Source organism: Schistocerca piceifrons, chromosome 8, assembly GCF_021461385.2.
Source record: "Schistocerca piceifrons isolate TAMUIC-IGC-003096 chromosome 8, iqSchPice1.1, whole genome shotgun sequence".
Classification (NCBI taxonomy): domain Eukaryota; kingdom Metazoa; phylum Arthropoda; class Insecta; order Orthoptera; family Acrididae; genus Schistocerca; species Schistocerca piceifrons.
In genome coordinates, this window is record NC_060145.1 from 89,742,712 (window position 1) to 89,762,599 (window position 19,888).

Sequence of the window (19,888 nt, forward strand, 5' to 3'; positions counted from 1 at the left end):
ACGACGACTGAATAGTTCATTGTGACAGAAGTGCAACCCTCCGCAAATTGTGGCACATTTCAATGCTGGGTCATTAGCAAATGTCAGCGTGCGAACCATTCAGCGAAACATAATCGATATGGGCATTCGGAGCCGAAGGCCCACTCTTGGCCACATTGATGACTGCACGAGACAAAGCTTTACGCCTCGCCTGAGCTCGTCAACATCGACATTGGACTATTGATGACTGGAAACACGTTGCCTGGTCGGACGAGTATCGTTTTAGATTGTATCGAGCGGATGGACTTGTGCAGGCATGGAGACAACCTCATGAATTGATAGAATGGGGACCATGGTACGTCTAGGTACTTCTGTGACAGGCGACACGTACATAAGCAACCTGTCTGACCACCTGCATCCATTCATGTCCATTGTGCATTCCGACCGACTTGGACAATTCCAGCAGGACAACGTGACATACGGATTTATGGACAGCCCTGCAGGATTCACGGTTTCAGTTCCCTCCAGCACTACTTCAGACGTTATTCCAGTCCATGCCACGTCGTGTTGCGGCACCTCGCGGGCGCGCTACACGATATTAGGCAGGTGTACCAGTTTCTTTGGCTCTTCAGTGTAGAGCATCTATGACTCTGTTACGTATTTTAGAAACAATAACAAACCAGCTGTTTTGTTATGAAGAAGCAGTTATTGATTTGCCACCTTTTCATCTGCTACAGTTGTCAGAATTGCGACATATGATGCAGTTCTTGTATTTAATTATGGGAACGCAGGGAGGATGAAGGTATTAGAGAGAATAGGCTTCAAGGCAGGAAATTTCACGCAAGACGTCTCTGCTGCTGAAAAGTCAGTTGAAGACCTGGTAAGAGAAAGAAGGCAGAAAAAAAACAGAAGAAAAGCCTTGAAATGAAAGAGGACCCTGAGAATAAATCTGGCGCGCCTGAAGTGGTGACATAAGGAAAAATGTTGTGTTTGAAGCTTAAATTACAATGAGAGTTTATGTACCTTTCTCTCAGAACCTATGAAGGCTAGATTTATGAAATTTTCCACGCTTATTTCTATAAAGCTAATAAATGTTTTCTCAAGAGTAAATTTTGAAACTCTGAGTGTAAGCTGAGATTTGGGGCAAAGAATTCGAATTAAAAAATTATTAAAACTCTCCCGTACGTTCAAAGCTTAATATATGGAAAAGGGATTAAACAGAGAAAATTTTGTGGAAATCTCTTCAATACTTTCTGAGAAAAACCTATATATATATATATATATATATATATATATATATATATATATATATATATATATATATATAATTTTTTGGAAATCAGGATTTCAAATTCCATATGTACATTAAATATATAAAATCCAAGGACGGTAACAGTAAATGTGTTAATTTCGTGTAAAGCATGGTACAAAATTTCCCTTCGGTATCTTTAAAACTATGGATTTGGTGCATCCTTAAAATAGTGTGTATTTGTCATGAACACTCCCCTTAACGATGAAACAGAATTAGTGAAAGCTTCCGATAGTGCCTTAAAGAATAATTGTACGCATCCCTTGTTTCAGGAGAATCAGTAGCTAACAGCCGAATTGTGGGTCGTGTGCATAGTCCAGGAACTGCTATTCTGATGAGGTCATTTGCGTATTTTACGCCAAGTGACGCAATCGCTTTGCAGAATGTTGGTTAGGGAATGAGAGCTGAAATAAAATAATTTGTTGATAATGATGTTTCTTAAAGATTATGCTCATTTTTCTGTCGTGGATGCAGCCGTGGCCTAGATCTGTCGGGACGGCAGATCAGCATGTTCGGCCAGAGGGTTATCTGCCCTCTGTGACAAAAACTTGAGGAATGGATCAACGATGAACACTAACGGTTGTCATGGGATGTCCACCCCGAGCAAATATAACGCACAGTTAGGAACAAAATGAAACTAAAAAAAAGGGGGGGTAACGTGTTGGATTACAAATCAGAACGGCCTCGGCCCGGATTCCGAACCTGCCAGCGCTTAAAATTTGATTAATAATCAGCACTGGCGGCCGAAGACTTCCGGCATAAGAAGTCCGCGTCTTTCTGCCAAGGGCCTTGTCAAAGAGGGCGGAAGAGCGAACAGAGGTTCAGGGCACTATCTTGTCCTTGGAGTGGGAAACTACCCTTAAAGAAGGGGGGAATTAGCAATGGTCAACGACATGAGGAAGCAGAAGGCATTGGATACCTCTGCAGTGGAAACACTTAGTGTGTATCCACAGGACATGTGGCCTGTAACAGGAATTCGTGCTGGGCCGCATCATACCAGTAAGAAGAGTGATGACTCAAAAAAAAACTTTTTTCTCAAAATCTATTAAGGCTAGGGCAACGGCCTTGCCGCAGTGGATGTATCGGTTCCCGACAGATCACCGAAGTTAAGCGCTGTCGGGCGTGGCCGGCACTTGGATGGGCGACCATCCGAGCCGCCATGACCTGTTGCCATTTTTCGGGGTGCACTCAGCCTCGTCATGCCAACTAAGGAGCCACTCGACCGAACAGCAGCGGCTCCGGTCAAAGGAAACCATCATAACGACCGGGAGAGCGGTGGTGTGCTGACGACAAGCCCCTCCTATTCGCAACCTCATTGAGGATGGCACGGCGGTCGGATGTTCCCGTTGGACCACTTGTGGCCTGAAGACGGAGTGGTATCAAGGCTAGATTTACGAAATTTTGTACACTTGCTTCTATAAACTGCATCCCTCTCTGCGTGATTCTTGGTTTCGCGGAGAGACGTGTTCCAGAACTGACGTCTCGGCTGACTCAGCGTTTTCTATGGCGGGTGTCGTCAGATGACCAATTGACCAGTGTCACGCCGCAGGTCCGGCAGTGCACAGCCCGGGGTTATCTCTCTTGCGACCGCCGGACGTCAGAGAGAGCGACAAGAAAAAAGAAAAAGCAGATCGCGGACGGAGTATTAAAGTCCGGCTGCGCTAGACCACTGCCGTAGTTAGAGCCAGCCAGCGTGGTCCGAGATGGCGCTGTACAAGGGACGTGTTGCGCTGGTGACCGGCGCCGGGGCAGGCATCGGCGCCGCCATCACGCAAGCGCTGCTCCGGCACGGCGTCAACGTCGTGGGCGTCGCCAGGAGGCGCGCCAGGGTGCAGGTACGTTCAAAATGGTCCAAATGGCTTTGAGCACTATGGGACTTAACATCTGAGGTCATCAGTCCCCTAGAACTTAAGCTACTTAAACCTAACTAAGGACATCACACACATCCATGCCCGAGGCAGGATTCGAACCTGCGACCGTAGCTGTCGCGCTATTCCGGACTGAAGCTCCTAGAACCGCTAGGCCACCGCGGCCGGCGCAGGTACGTCTGCTGCCGTGTCCCCAGAGCCAGGTAGGCCCAGGCGTGTACCCCAAGGGCGCCAACAGAAAATGCGGCGCCTCTTTTCTCGGCAAACTTGACCACACAAAAAGAGGAGGAATCTGATACAGTCTGGGTCCTGTTCAGGATCTACGGACCACTACACTGAACCTTTGCTGCTAGGCTTACCAGCGAATATTTTTTTGATAACTAAATCTCATTTTGTACACTCAGTTCGTCATTTCTCAATTTTGTGGTTCCGTACATGAACTGGTAGAAACGCAAACTTATAGTAGTGGTTCAGATCCTTTGTGAGTGCATTCAGTTATTAGTTAGCACACCCACGCCTATACAGAACCTGCACTAACATTAGCGCCCAACTAAACTTTAAAAAGAAAAGAAATGTTTTCTTTGAATTATTTTTAAAACGACGAAGGATAAGTGATACTTAGTTTTTGCTAGGTTTTGTAGGCGTAATAACGACGAACTAAAGAGTGAGAGACAACTGGTGTTGCTAATGCCTAACAACCTTTTCTTTTTATGGAATGATGCAGCAATTCCCACTGCATCGTGCCTTCTAACAACTCCTTCACAGGAAAGAAACCTAACTACGCCCATTTCGGGTAGATACTTCTTACGATGAATACTTGGGCTCCGTCACTCCCCTCTCTAGCGACACTTGCTGCACCACAACCTGAATCCCCACTTCAAATCGAACAGGTTAAAATGCGTAAATTACTTTATTTCTGATCAAAAATGGTCCAAATGGCTTTGAGCACTATGGGACTTAACATCTGAGGTCATCAGTCCCCTAGAACTTAAGCTACTTAAACTAACCTAAGGACATCACACACATCCATGCCCGAGGCAGGATTCGAACCTGCGACCGTAGCAGTCACGCGGTTCCGGACTGAAACGCCTAGAACCGCTCGGCCACAGCGGCCGGCTGCATACTTTGTCCAATTGTGATAAAATTGTTTAGCTGTCATTACGTCGTTAGTCCAATCAAAAATATAGCAGAATATAGGGAACATCATCCAGATACAGGAAAACTAACGATTAACGTCGTCGTGACAACACGATGTCCACAGTGAACGCCTACATGCTAACCCTTGGTTTTCTTGTATCAGGGTGATGTTCCTTATATTATGCTTTATTTTTCATTGGCCTACCGACCTCTTGACGGTTAAACACCTTTACCACAATTGGACAAAGACTGTTGGGTCATCTACTGCCTACCGTTTGAAACAAATAAATCTGTGCCCCTGAGGATGAGAGTAGTTAGATTAAAAATTAGGATTTAGCATACCGATGAAGAGGTCTTATCCATCGTCGTTCGGTTCTACATCTTGTCCTCACTTCTGAATTGGCAGACTTCAGACTGCCTGACCATTGCCACTAATAACAATAATAATAAGAACAGTAATAATAATACTGAGTAAGTCCAGCATCAATGTACCTATATAGTTACTATTGTGTAGTGCTTTCAGTTCATTTGTTTTCTTTGTTGGGAAGTGAATAATGAACCAATTTCTACTACAGTGCGACAAATACCTACTGATCGAGGAAGGCATTTTCATGGGATATCTAAGCATATGTGACACATGTGTCTCATTTTACTGTCGTACATGCAAAGTAAGAAGTACACAGTATGTGTGTAGACAAAGTGAAGAATTTGTTGGGCATATATTTATTTCACAAGCTGTCACCTCAACCACACTGTGTCACGCGTTAATGCGAGTTTTTGAACAAAAAAATTATTGTTACAGTATAATACTTTTACGAAATATTAATTATCTTATACAAATAATTTAGTTTCGTGAACAAATCAAGCCCTTTTGTTTTTACCACTCATAAAACTCGTATCACCCCCTTTCGGGAGTAATTACCCCCAAGTTGGGAACCACTGCCTTGTTGGACCACTTTGTTATCCGTCCATCTGTCTGTCTGTCACACTGCTAAGCTCCTTTTTTGTCAGTAACGAGTAGAGATACCAAATTCGAATTCATATCAAATATTAAGGTCCACAGTCCCTTGGCGGCGTAAATAACTTAAGTTTCTAAGTACACTACTGGCCATTAAAATTGCTACACCAAGAAGACATGCAGATGGTAAACGGGTATTCATTGGACAAATATATTGCAATAGAACTGACATGTGATTACATTTTCACGCAATTTGGGTGCATAGATCCTGACAAATCAGTACCCAGAACAACCACCTCTGGCCGTAACAACGACCTTGATACGCCTGGGCATTGAGTCAAACAGAGCTTGGATGGCGTGTACAGGTACAGCTGCCCATGCAGCTTCAACACGATACCACAGTTCATCAAGAGTAGTGACTGGAGTATTGTGATGAGCCAGTTGCTGTGTCACCATTGACCAGACGTTTTCAGTTGGTGAGAGATCTGGAGAGTGTGCTGGCCAGGGCAGCAGTCGAACATTTTCTGTATCCAGAAAGGCCCGTACAGGACCTCCAATATGCGGTCGTGCATTATCCTACTGAAATGTATGGTTTCGCAGGGATCGAATGAAGGGTAGAGCCACGGGTCGCAACACACCTGAAATGTAACGCCCACCGTTCAAAGTGCCGCAATTCGAACAAGAGATGACCGAGACGTGTAACCAAAGACACCCCATACCGTCACGCCGGGTGATACGCCAGTATGGCGATGACGAATACACGCTTCCAATATGCGTTCACCGCGATGTCGCCAAACACGGATGCGACCATCATGATGCTCTAAACAGAACTCGGATTCATCCGAAAAAATGACGTTTTGCCCTTCGTACACAGGTTCGTCGTTGAGTACACCATCGCAGGCGCTCCTGTCTGTGATGCAGCGTCAAGGGTAACCGCAGCCATGGTCTCCTAGCTGATAGTCCATGCTGCTGCAAACGTCGTCGAACTGTTCGTGCAGATGGTTGTTGTCTTGCAAACGTCCCCATCTGTTGACTCAGGGATCGAGACGTGACTGCACGATCCGTTACAGCCATGCGGATAAGATGCCTGTCATCCCGACTGCTAGTGATACGAAGTCATTGGGATCCAGCACGGCGTTCCGTATTACGCTCCTGAACCCACCGATTCCATATTCTGCTAACAGTCATTGGATCTCGACCAACCCAAGCAGCAATGTCACGATAAGATAAACCGCAATCGCGACAGGCTACAATCCCTCCTTTATCAAAGTCGGAAACGTGATGGGTCGAATTTCTCCTCCTTACACGAGGCGTCACAACAACGTTTCACCGGACAACGCCGGACAACTGCTATCTGTATATGAGAAATCGGTTGGAAACTTTCCTCATGTCAGCACGTTGTAGATGTCGCCACCGGCGCCAACCTTGTGTCAATGCTCTGAAAAGCTAATCATTTTCGTATCGGAGCATCTTCTTCCTGTCGGTTAAATTTCGCGTCTGTAGCACGTCATCTTCGTGGTGTAGCAATTTTAATGGCCAGTAGTGTAAATGCAGTCAAAAAATACGACCATTTGTGTTGTATATTTTGACACTTATCAAAACCTATAGATAAACCGTGTTCACACGGTACATATCGATCCTGAGGGTCTATTGGCAAATCGTGTGCCTGCAAACCAAGAGGTCGTGGTTCCGAATCTCGCTTGGTCCATGGAGTTTTTTGTCTTCGTTTTAACCTAGTCTTCACCTCTCAACGATGGGAGCAGTCGGCGGAAATAACACTTGGTTGTTGTTGTGGTCTTCAGTCCTGAGACTGGTTTGATGCAGCTCTCCATGCTACTCTATCCTGTGCAAGCTTTTTCATCTCCCAGTACCTATTGCAACCTACATCCTTCTGAATCTGCTTAGTGTATTCATCTCTTGGTCTCCCTCTACGATTTTTACCCTCCACGCTTCCCTCCAATACTAAATTGGTGATCCCTTGATGCCTCAGAACATGTCCTACCAACCGATCCCTTCTTCTGGTCAAGTTGTGCCACAAACTTCTCTTCTCCCCAATCCTATTCAATACTTCCTCATTAGTTATGTGATCTACCCATCTAATCTTCAGCATTCTTCTGTAGCACAACATTTCGAAAGCTTCTATTCTCTTCTTGTCCAAACTATTTATCGTCCATGTTTCACTTCCATACATGGCTACACTCCATACGAATACTTTCAGAAATGACTTCCTGACACTTAAATCTATACTCGCTGTTAACAAATTTCTCTTCTTCAGAAACGCTTTCCTTGCCATTGCCAGCCTACATTTTATATCCTCTCTACTTCGACCATCATCAGTTATTTTGCTCCCCAAATAGCAAAACTCCTTTACTACTTTAAGTGCCTCATTTCCTAATCTAATTCCCTCAGCATCACCAGACTTAATTAGACAACATTCCATTATCCTTGTTTTGCTTTTGTTGATGTTCATCTTATATCCTCCTTTCAAGACACTGTCCATTCCATTCAACTGCTCTTCCAAGTCCTTTGCTGTCTCTGACAGAATTACGATGTCATCGGCGAACCTCAAAGTTTTTATTTCTTCTCCATGAATTTTAATACCTACTCCGAATATTTCTTTTGTTTCCTTTACTGCTTGCTCAATATACAGATTGAACAACATCGGGGAGAGGCTACAACCCTGTCTTACTCCCTTCCCAACCACTGCTTCCTTTTCATGTCCCTCGACTCTTATAACTGCCATCTGGTTTCTGTACAAATTGTAAATAGCCTTTCGCTCCCTGTATTTTACCCCTGCCACCTTTAGAATTTGAAAGGGAGTATTCCAGTCAACATTGTCAAAAGCTTTCTCTAAGTCTACAAATGCTAGAAACGTAGGTTTGCCTTTCCTTAATCTTTCTTCTAAGATAAGTCGTAAGGTCAGTACTGCCTCACGTGTTCCAGTGTTTCTACGGAATCCAAACTGATCTTCCCCGAGGTTGGCTTCTACTAGTTTTTCCATTCGTCTGTAAAGAATTCGTGTTAGTATTTTGCAGCTGTGACTTATTAAGCTGATAGTTCGGTAATTTTCACATCTGTCAACACCTGCTTTCTTTGGGATTGGAATTATTATATTCTTCTTGAAGTCTGAGGGTATTTCGACTGTTTCATACATCTTGCTCACCAGATGGTAGAGTTTTGTCAGGACTGGCTCTCCCACGGCCGTCAGTAGTTCCAATGGAATATTGTCTACACCGGGAGCCTTGTTTCGACTCAGGTCTTTCAGTGCTCTGTCAAACTCTTCACGCAGTATCATATCTCCCATTTCATCTTCATCTACATCCTCTTCCATTTCCATAATATTGTCCTCAAGTACATCGCCCTTGTATAGACCCTCTATATACTCCTTGCACCTTTCTGCTTTCCCTTCTTTGCTTAGAACTGGGTTTCCATCTGAGCTCTTGATATTCATACAAGTCGTTCTCTTATCTCCAAAGGCCTCTTTAATTTTCCTGCAGGCGGTATCTATCTTACCCCTAGTGAGATAGGCCACTACATCCTTACATTTGTCCTCTAGCCATCCCTGCTTAGCCATTTTGCACTTCCTGTCGATCTCATTTTTGAGACGTTTGTATTCCTTTTTGCCTGTTTCACTTACTGCATTTTTATATTTTCTCCTTTCATCAATTAAATTCAATATTTCTTCTGTTACCCAAGGATTTCTACTAGCCCTCGTCTTTTTACCTACTTGATCCTCTGCTGCCTTCACTACTTCATCCCTCAAAGCTACCCATTCTTCTTCTACTGTATTTATTTCCCCCATTCCTGTCAATTGCTCCCTTATGCTCTCCCTGAATCTCTGTACAACCTCTGGTTCTTTTAGTTTATCCAGGTCCCATCTCCTTAAATTCCCACCTTTTTGCAGTTTCTTCAGTTTTAATCTACAGGTCATAACCAATAGATTGTGGTCAGAGTCCACATCTGCCCCTGGAAATGTCTTACAATTTAAAACCTGGTTCCTAAATCTCTGTCTTACCATTATATAATCTATCTGATACCTTTTAGTATCTCCAGGGTTCTTCCATGTATACAACCTTCTTTCATGATTCTTAAACCAAGTGTTAGTTATGATTATGTTGTGCTCTGTGCAAAATTCGACCAGGCGGCTTCCTCTTTCATTTCTGTCCCCCAATCCATATTCACCTACTACGTTTCCTTCTCTCCCTTTTCCTACACTCGAATTCCAGTCACCCAAGATTATTAAATTTTCGTCTCCCTTCACAATCTGAATAATTTCTTCTATTTCATCATACATTTCTTCAATTTCTTCGTCATCTGCAGAGCTAGTTGGCATATAAACTTGTACTACTGTAGTAGGCGTGGGCTTCGTATCTATCTTGGCCACAATAATGCGTTCACTATGGTGTTTGTAGTAGCTTACCCGCATTCCTATTTTCCTATTCATTATTAAACCTACTCCTGCATTACCCCTATTTGATTTTGTGTTTATAACCCTGTAGTCACCTGACCAGAAGTCTTGTTCCTCCTGCCACCGAACTTCACTAATTCCCACTATATCTAACTTCAACCTATCCATTTCCCTTTTTAAATTTTCTAACTGACCTGCCCGTTTAAGGGATCTGACATTCCACACTTCAATCCATAGAACACCAGTTTTCTTTCTCCTGATAACGACATCCTCTTGAGTAGTCCCCACCCGGAGATCCGAATGGGAGACTATTTTACCTCCGGAATATTTTACCCAAGAGGACGCCATCATCATGTAATCATACAGTAAAGCTGCATGCCCTCGGGAAAAATTACAGCTGTAGTTTCCCCTTGCTTTCAGCCGTTCGCAGTACCAGCACAGCAAGGCCGTTTTGGTTATTGTTACAAGGCCAGATCAGTCAATCATCCAGACTGTTGCCCTTGCAACTACTGAAAAGGCTGCTGCCCCTCTTCAGGAACCACACGTTTGTCTGGCCTCTCAACAGATACCCCTCCGTTGTGGTTGCACCTACGGTACGGCTATCTGTATCGCTGAGGCACGCAAGCCTCCCCACCAACGGCAAGGTCCATGGTTCATGGGGGGGGGGGGGGGGAACACTTGGTTACGATTCCAAATTAAACAGTAGGTCTCCTTTCCCCATTTGCATAACTGGGATGGGTTAGGGATACGCAAGTCGCCGAAGTGGTGTCAAATAGAAAGACTTGCAACCCACCACTGAGCAACACGGAATTATTTTTATTATCTGTATACATAATTAAGTTTATATTGAACCCTCAGAAAGCGAATCCTACTCCCAGTTGTCTCGGTATTTTTTATATATTTTTCGTTTATTTACTTTTTTTAAAACGTCGTAGTAGAAGGTTGGCAATTGTACTAGTAGAAATAAAACCTTTTTTTTTTTTACTTTTCTTTCATTTCTGTAGCCAACGGTCTTGCCGCAGTGGCAACACTGGTTCCCGTCAGATCACGAAAGTTAAGGGCTGTCGGGCTGGGCTAGCACTTCGATGGGTGACCATCCGGACTGCGAAAGCTATTGGCAAGCGGGGTGCACTCAGCCCTTGTGAGGCAAACTGAGGAGCTTCTTGATTGAGAAGTATAGTGGCTTCGGTCTTGTAAACCGACATACGGCCGGGAGAGCGGTGTGCTGACCATATGCCCCACGATAGCTGCCTCCAGTGATGCCTGTGGGTTGAGGATGACACGGCGGTCGGTCGGTCCCGCTGGGCCTTCCAAGACCTGTTCGGACTCTGATACGTCAGTGCCTAAAGGATGCTGCCTTCTGGGATAGCTACACAACAATTCCAGCAAATCACATTAATGGTTTTTATTACAGTAAAGTAGATTGACAAGATTTTAAACATGGCTGAAAAAGCAACTGTTGAAATCCTTCACCGTAAATGATGACAGTTGCAGGATAAAGATTTATTAAAATTCTTGACCACGGTTTCGGTATATCTAAATATACCTTCATTACATCGTGTAATGGAGATTAATAAAACAATTGTGCCAAAGGCGTCGTCAGTAGTTAAAACGTCATCTCCATTTATACAACATGATTATGGACAGAGGGTCGATGTGAACACAGCTTAGCATCAGTATTTCGCCTATAGGCCTATAGGCCTTTGGCACAATTGTTTTATTAATCTCCATTGCAGGATGTAATTTTAGGTATTTTACTTCAGTGTCGCAAGCGACTGGCGACACGCAATCAGTGTCCTTTGCTACATACACTGTCCACATAAGCAATTAATATAAGGCACAAGTCTCACTATAACAGTTAGGATGACAGCTGCTCTACTCCGGGCCTGCTAGTGCCGTCCTACTACCGTCCAGCCGAGGCTGGGAGTGTAAGTAGGCTGTTTAGGTTTCTATGTTGGTAACGCAACGTAGTGCTCTGTATGAAAATCGCTGACTGTGTTGTGTGCAGTCTGTGGCTGGTTGGACTCATTGTTGGAATATTCGCTTGTGTAGTGTTGGGCAGTTGGATGTGAACAGTGCGTAGCGTTGTGCAGTTGGAGGGGAGCCGCCAGCAGTGGTGGATGTTGGGAGAGAGATGCCAGAGTTTTGAGAACGGGCGATCTGGACGGGTGTCCGTCAGAAAAAGGAAATTTGTAAAACTCGATTTCATGAACTGATATATGATGACTTTTGAACCCCATTAAGGTAAATACATTGTTTGTTCTCTATCAAAATCTTTCCTTTGCTAACTATGCCTATCAGTAGTTAGTGCCTTCAGTAGTTAGAATCTTTTATTTAGCTCGCAGTATTGGCGCTCGTCTTATTGCAGTAGTTCGAGTAACGAAGATTTTTGTGAGGCAAGTGATTCATGAAAGGTATAGGTTATTGTTAGTCAGGGCCATTCTTTTGTAGGGATTATTGAAAGTCAGACTGCGTTGCGCTAAAATAGTATTGTGTGTCAGTTTAGTGATTATCAGAATAAGTAAAGAGAGAACTGCCTGAGTACGTTCAGTTTTGCTCAGCTGTCTGAAAATCAAATAACGTAGAAGTTTACCAGCACAGTCATTCATAATTTTTCTAAGGGGAGGTTTCAGCAGGAGCGGCGCTTATATTCTCTTCGTATAGTTGCCTCTCCTGTCGTGGTGACGTCCTAGTCAGCGTACTGTTGCCTCTCTGCTCTTGCGTTTTTCATCTTCATGCCGGCACTTGTCGATAGGCCAGAACACTAAATATAATTAATCATTTCAAAATCGTCTCGAAGGGATAGAAATATATCTTTGTGTATAAAAGAATTTAGAAATCAGTCTATAGTACTGCTTGCGATACATCGAAGTAAGTACCTCCCAGTGAGGTGAACAGATTAAAATTAAAGTATTCGGAAAGTGGTAAACTTGGCCACTTCTCCCGAGCAGTAGGTGGCCATATTTCCCGGTCGGATGTCATGTCGACATTAGCGGTTCATAGGTCAAGCTATCAGACAGGAAGGAACAACAAGGAGCTACATTTGTAAGCGAAAAAAGGTTGTTTAAACAGTGATATTTTAAAAATTATTACTCTAGGTATTAATAAGGTAAAAACAGTACTTTTTTTTTTTTGGTCATCAGTCTACTGACTGGTTTGATGCGGCCCGCCACGAATTCCTTTCCTGTGCTAACCACTTCATCTCAGAGTAGCACTTGCAACCTACGTCCTCAATTATTTGCTTGACGTATTCCAATCTCTGTCTTCCTCTACAGTTTTTGCCCTCTACAGCTCCCTCTAGTACCATGGAAGTCATTCCCTCATGTCTCAGCAGATGTCCTATCACTCTGTCCCTTCTCCTTATCAGTGTTTTCCACATATTCCTTTCCTCTCCGATTCTGCGTAGAGCCTCCTCATTCCTTACGTTACCAGTCCACCTAATTTTCAACATTCGTCTACAGCACCACATCTCAAATGCTTCGATTCTCTTCTGTTCCGGTTTTCCCACAGTCCATGTTTCACTACCATACAATGCTGCACTCCAGACATACATCCTCAGTACGTACAAGAGTACTATAAATGGCTTACTTTTCATCAAACAACTGAAAATCAGGAAAGTCCTTACTAAGAATATAACAGAACAGACTCCCACTGTCAAACTCATGACAACAATGACGGTGTGTATTAGAACTACTGTGATCACTTCTCGGCAGGCAGCAGCAATGTTCAGGTCAAAAAAATTCAATGGCCGATTTTCCCATCCTGGCCTATTTTTTCGGCTCCTTCTATAAGGGGAATTCAAATGAAACCCGGTCACTAGTGTAATGTAACGGAAAAGATTTTATTAACTCAAAAACGGAGTTATACACAGTACATATACTCAAAAATAGTCGCCAAAACTGTTGGCACATTTATCCCATTGCGACACTAGCCGGTCGATTCCATCCTCGAAGAAGCTAATAGGCTGCTGTCGGATCCAGGCCTGGACCCAGTCACACACTTCGTCGTCCGTTGCGAATCGATATCCGCGAATAGGTTGTTTTAGAAGTCCAAACATCGATGGATCTCGTCCACGGTGATTCTGCGGTGGTCCAAGACTAAAGCATTCACTTACGCAACCATTTCCGGTGTGATGAGGCGATGAGCCTGTCCAGGACCAGCATCGTTTTCCAGTGACTCGCGCCCCTCAAGGAATCGTTTGCGCCATTCCACAATACTTACGAGTCAGACTGTACTCACCGTACACGGCCTTCATCTGTCGATACATTTCTTGGGCTCCAACTCCCTCCGCCGCCAAAACTCGAATCACTGCTCGTTGTTTCTGCTTGTATGTATTGTATTGTATGTCAACTGAGGGCCTAGAAACGACGGAGAGGCTCCATCCCCGCCGTAGCCACAGTGGTCCACAACCCCACGACGACTACCGCAGTCCACTTCACCTCTCCGCCGCCCCACACCGAACCACTTCTTCAGGGTTATTGTGAGGTTCGGCCCCCGGTGGACCCCCCTCCAGGGAACGTCTCACACCAGACGAGTGCAACCCCTATGTTTGCGTGGTAGAGTAATGGTGGTGAACGCGTACGTGGAGAACTTGTTTGCGCAGCAATTGCCGACATAGTGTATCTGAGGAGGAATAAGGGGAACCAGCCTGCATTCGCCGAGGCTTATGGAAAACCGCATAAAAGCCATCCACAGACTGGCCGGCTCCCCGGACCTCGACACAAGTCCGCCCGGCGGATTCGTGCCGGGGACCAGGCGCTCCTTCCCAATCCGGAAAGCCGTGCGTTACACCGAACGGCTAACCGGGCGGGCTGTTCGTGCTTACCCGCCTGCATGTCAGTTAGTGGTCGATAACTTGTGTGGCCAACTTCTCTTCTGTCTGAAACCACACTGGCGCTATGCAACATCAAACGCTGCGTCAGTCTCTCTACCAATAGATGGCGCCACCATACCCGCAGTTACGTGGTCTCACATTACGTGTAAGGCAGAGGTAGACGCACTGACCAGATTTTATTTGAGTGAACCTCAAACTTTTCCAAAGACGGTACTGGTAAAACCAATTTTTTTCTCATTTTACATAAAAATGCCTTAAATTTCGAACATTTTCAATGACTTTATTATGAATATCAACCAGCTACACCGCTTTTTAGATGGTTTTTTATTTTATAAATCACTCACTGTGACCCCATTCTGGCATACTGCCATCACCATGTGCACCGTAAATACAAAAGTAACTAATGGTCTGTAACTATAACCAGAAAATTCTACTAATTTGGTATTTTTATCTTACATATAATATCGTTGCTGTTATGTCCCGTCTTTTTTAGAACTAATAGTTTCTCCTCAGATGTCGATGGAGACGTACATCTAACTTTAGTCGGTTTTTATGTGTGCTATTTTTCTCTTGACAGATCGGGTGACAAGGGCTCAGCGATATTACATGTTTACCCAGTTCCCATTATAAACATGTGGATAAGCGATATTACATGTTTACATAATTACCTTTACAATGGTACAATTATTACATGTTTATATGGTTACCTTTATAATGGTAGCCATGTAAACATGTAATATCGCTGATCCACTGTCATCCAAGCTGTCAAAGGCAGATATACTTCAACGTACATCTAACGACAAACAATTCTAAGAAAAAGACAGGACATTGCAGCAACGATATTACACGTAAGTTAAAAACACCTAACGATTGTATTATAACTTTTCTGATCATAGTTACGGACCCTAATACTGAGACCATGTCTTATTTATGTAGTTACAGAGCATCTGCTGACAGCAATATGCGGAAATGGGCTCATCGTGAGTGATTTTTAAAATAAAAATCATTTAAAGAGCAGTTTAGCTGGCTGACGAGCAGTTTAGCTGGCTGTTATTCGTAATAATAATGTCGTTAGAGGACATATTTTGCAATTTTGGCCCCAAAGAACAAAGTTTCCAATGTGCCCATAATGCTGTACAGTTTTCATATCCCCCACGACTACGAATAAAATATGGCCATGAGCTGCAATATTTTGGCTTCGAATTTCACTCGGAGGTGAAAATCCTGTCTTTCTTCTTTTCTTCTGAAAAGAGTTGGAAGATGTCTCTTCTTGTCATTACTATCCTAAAATTTAATTTCTGGTGCTGCTTAAGATTAAGTGGAAGTATTTGTTGGCGACTGATACATGATGAGGTGTCATTTTCCGTTTGGTTGGCCTGTAAGTTCTTGAGTTCCAGTTCTTCAAGAATGTGTGTTGCTTCAAAATCACTACTTTCCTCACTTGATGTATGAATATCATTTGGAAAATCCTCCTGAAGTGACTCCAGTATCTCCTCATCTTTTAAGCATCTTGCCATGGCCTGTCATGCAGAAACACGAAACTCTGTACCTTAAGTATAGAAATTTTATACGAAAATTTTGTAAGTGTCTTCAACCTTTTGTCCTTCTGAACAATTATTAGTGTAAATAGACTTGTTACGAAGTGAGGAAAAATATGAAAATCAGCTTATCACAAGAAACACTCAAACAATGACCAGCTTCTATCTGCATGCAACCAAATAACAAGAGCACTTCACCCGCTAAATTTCAACCTCCTTTGGAGCCAAAGATAATATATCCGGGAAAGTTCTGCGACATGTTAACAGTGTACTATTAATTATCTATAAAATTTCACAACGAAATTTAATGCAATATGAAGAAACTTTCGTGATTTTACTTGCTTCAGTTTCTAACTGATAGGTAGTAACAAATCTTACTGAAAACAGATACTTGCTCTATCAGTAGGTGCCGCCTATAACAAATCTGCATTAACAATCCATCTTATTTGCTATATAGAGGATATGAAACAATACGATAAGTCAATTTCAGTTTGCGCAACGGAATTTCTCTGTGCACACCTTTACCGCATCTGGTACACTCATATAGCGACAAACTTACCTCATGTACCGAAAGAAAATCTTTATGTAACTGAGTGTTCCCTAACCATGGGAAAGATAGTCCAAAGATTACGGAACAGTTTAAAGTCAGTAACAACAATTTCTAAAAAAATCTTCAATGGCTTGAAAATAGCACAAACAACAGAGATACCAACCACAATTTAAGCATACAGGCAGTGAAATAATGCAGGCGCGCAATACGTGACCACATGGTACCGAAAGTGCAAATCTCACGAATTGTTACAGTAATTGTACTTCTAAAAAGGCATTGACATATACTTTGAGAGAGAGCGAAGAACACAAAGAAAGAATATGGGAGCAAGAATATACATGTGGGCCAGAACACGTACCGAATCACCGATTGGTCGTTATACACGATGAGATTCCCGAAACGCAGATAACCGATTCTCCGAGACCATAGTATGTCCAGAATATCACTTTAATTTTGATTGATGTTACAAACAATAAGAAAGATTAAAGGACTTGCAGAAGAGTAATGAAGGTTTCGTTATCCACAGACTGCTGATTACAATTATGAAAAAAACTAAAGCTGCCAGAGAAGTACATGAGATTGCTTTTTTAGTCTACAGTAATCAAGTCCGTAAGGGAGTGGAGGTTAGTGACAGTAGTGTAGAATGTGTCACTAATTATTTGCTTTAGCTTCCTACCTTTGACATGCGTTAGTTTACGTATTAAATGACACACCCAGTTCACACTGACACCACTCCACTCACACAGTTTCACACGTTTGACTTTACTCTGACGATCATTACTGTTAGTCGTCAAGTGAACGTTAACAGATTATTGGCTACTCATCTGCACTGAAACAAGCAAAAAACAGCAGCATCAACGGAAATACTTTTTTTTTAAAAGACCCAGTAAACAAATGACATATACTCCTTAACAATGTGGCAAACTTGTGTCACTGTAAATAATTTATGCAACTGCATCTTCGTTCTCCCACTTAGCCACATAACAGTATTAATTAATTGGTCTCATCTCTTATATGGTCATGGCAATATGAGTTAAGGACTTTCGACCGTCATCTGGTGCCTAATTTGTTTAGGTTCAACGCTAAGAACATCTGTATGTCACAGAATAGAATAAAACTTTTCCTAACTTAACCTATCGTAGCAGTCAGGCTCTCTACCTGATGTCTGTTCCCGTTTAACAATTATTTAGATTTCAGTCATGCGCAGACTATGGGGAAGCAGAGACTTTGATGTCATGCCGTTACAATACACTCACATTTTGGACCACTGCCACTGTTTACATAGGGACACTAAACCATTTCAAAATCGTTACTGTTCAGTTTTGAATTTTAAGTGATTGTTTATCCAGAACTTTCATTTACCCGCAGATCACAACACTGAAATGGTCGGTAGTAATACTGAAACCAAAACAAATCCTCATGTTCTGGATTGTGATAAAACTCAAATTGAGATTTTGCGTTATGTGAGACTACAGTTGAGCATTCAACCTACCCCTGATATGCTAACAAGATCTGACCCCAGTGACTAGTACAGTAACAGACACTTCCCAAACGGTCACGTGAAAGTATTACGAAAACATTTACGCGACGGGAACTAATAAGAATCTGAATTTAAACACGGGTGGCCGAATAAACATGAATGGTGTGTGACATAGCTTTAGATATGGTAACAGAAAGAGGATTCATCGTTTCACAAAATGAAACGAAATGTCAGACTAAACTGTTGTTTATTCCTAAAAGAATTAGTTGGATTCCACTACACAAAACAATTAACATTGCAGGGCACAGAGGTTCACTTGGATTGTAAACGAGTCACGGTAAGACCTTGTCGCAGATTGTTGGAACTGGGAATGAAATGATACAACTCGCTTTGTCCAACTGAACCCCCATTATTGCGGAATTTTTCAATAGACTGAAGAAAAGGACCCAGAAACGTCCACGCAAGCACCAGCACCCTTGCCTAAACATATGATCACTTCAAGTAGCCGACTGTTTGGATTAATTTTAGAAAATCATGACTCTAGCTTACAATGAAAAACTTCACGGTCCTCTCGTCACAACTCTCGCAAATGCGGCTTACTCTTACCATGGGTCTAAGACTCAGGCTGAGTATGACTCTAATGACAACTGAAGGACGTTACAAATTTAGCTCTGGCATCTATGGTCAGCTCTAGGACGACATCCTCCATTTATGGAGGTCTACAGTAGATCAGCACCGGGTTCTCTTCAGCCAATCGCGAGAGACCTTGCGAGTTCAGACATCAGTTTCCCTTCTCCTCAAGAATTGGCTGTGATTAACCAGTATGAATTATCTACCTCAGAGCGGATGGAAAGCAGAAGTTGTCTCCAGTCATGTTAATGGTTTCATATTTCTGCTAAAGAAAAGAACCGAAAAAAGCACTTCCTCCCCACTGTGAAAATGATTTTGGTAAACCAACCTGAGAGTTGTGTACAAAATTGAAACAACCAGGCCTGCTGACCTACTGTGAGTCAAGTAGATTCCTCTCAGCCTGAGTATGTCATGTCCCCCCCCCCCCCCCCTTCAGATTCACATTTTGAGAAAGCATTCTTTCCTAGGCATTTCAATGGCAGTTTACAGTTTATGCCCTGGTGAAAGTTGCCTTGGGAGCTGCATTTAGGGTACTGTCTCTGACAATGGCCCCAGTATCAGGATATCTGCCTTAAGCCAACCACCCATTCACAGGGCTACCAGTCAGCCAAACCCCTGCCGAGCGGGTCTACTCTGACACGTTCGCCTTTATGTTGGCGCCCCTCACTTTCCCACATATTGCTAGCAGACCCAGATCCCAAAGCAGCATTACAAGTATCCCTACAGAAGAGAAATGAATCTGAGAAGTACTTAGATTTTCAATCATTGGTGCTTGTTTCACTAACTTAAATATTTTAATGCATCAGTAGTAATCGGAATTTAATTTTGGAATTTAATATGAATAGAGGTGTATTAACTAGCTTAAGAAGTGGTTTTGGAAGAACTACCTCACAACAGTTGTCAGCAAGGACTGGCAGATACAGACTTCATAAACCATGATGATTGTGTGCGTGACATTTTAAAGAAATGTAGAGCATCTAAAGCTCGGTACGTTTCAATACTTGGTGATGTGAATTATATTTGCAATAACACTCTAAAAGAACACCTGAAACTTTCGTAGTCACTGTGAGTACAGTAAATAAGTAAACAATTATCGTGGTGTGATCTGTCATGGGAGTCAACTAATAGCTTCTTCTTTCCTAAAACAGAGCCCGCATCTCGTGGTCGTGCGGTAGCGTTCTCGCTTCCCACGCCCGG

At 43.0% G+C, this 19,888-nt stretch overlaps 1 protein-coding gene across 1 annotated transcript in view; it reads left to right on the forward strand.

Annotated features, from left to right (window-relative positions):
- Nucleotides 1–2,955: 2,955 nt before the first annotated feature.
- Nucleotides 2,956–19,888, forward strand: part of LOC124711774 (dehydrogenase/reductase SDR family member 11-like) — a 45,094-nt gene continuing 28,161 nt past the window's right edge. Inside the window, exon 1 of the mRNA XM_047241989.1 lies at nucleotides 2,956–3,123. Coding sequence (XP_047097945.1) covers nucleotides 2,992–3,123 — 132 coding nt within the window. The 5' untranslated portion in view covers nucleotides 2,956–2,991. The remainder of the gene's footprint in view (nucleotides 3,124–19,888) is intronic.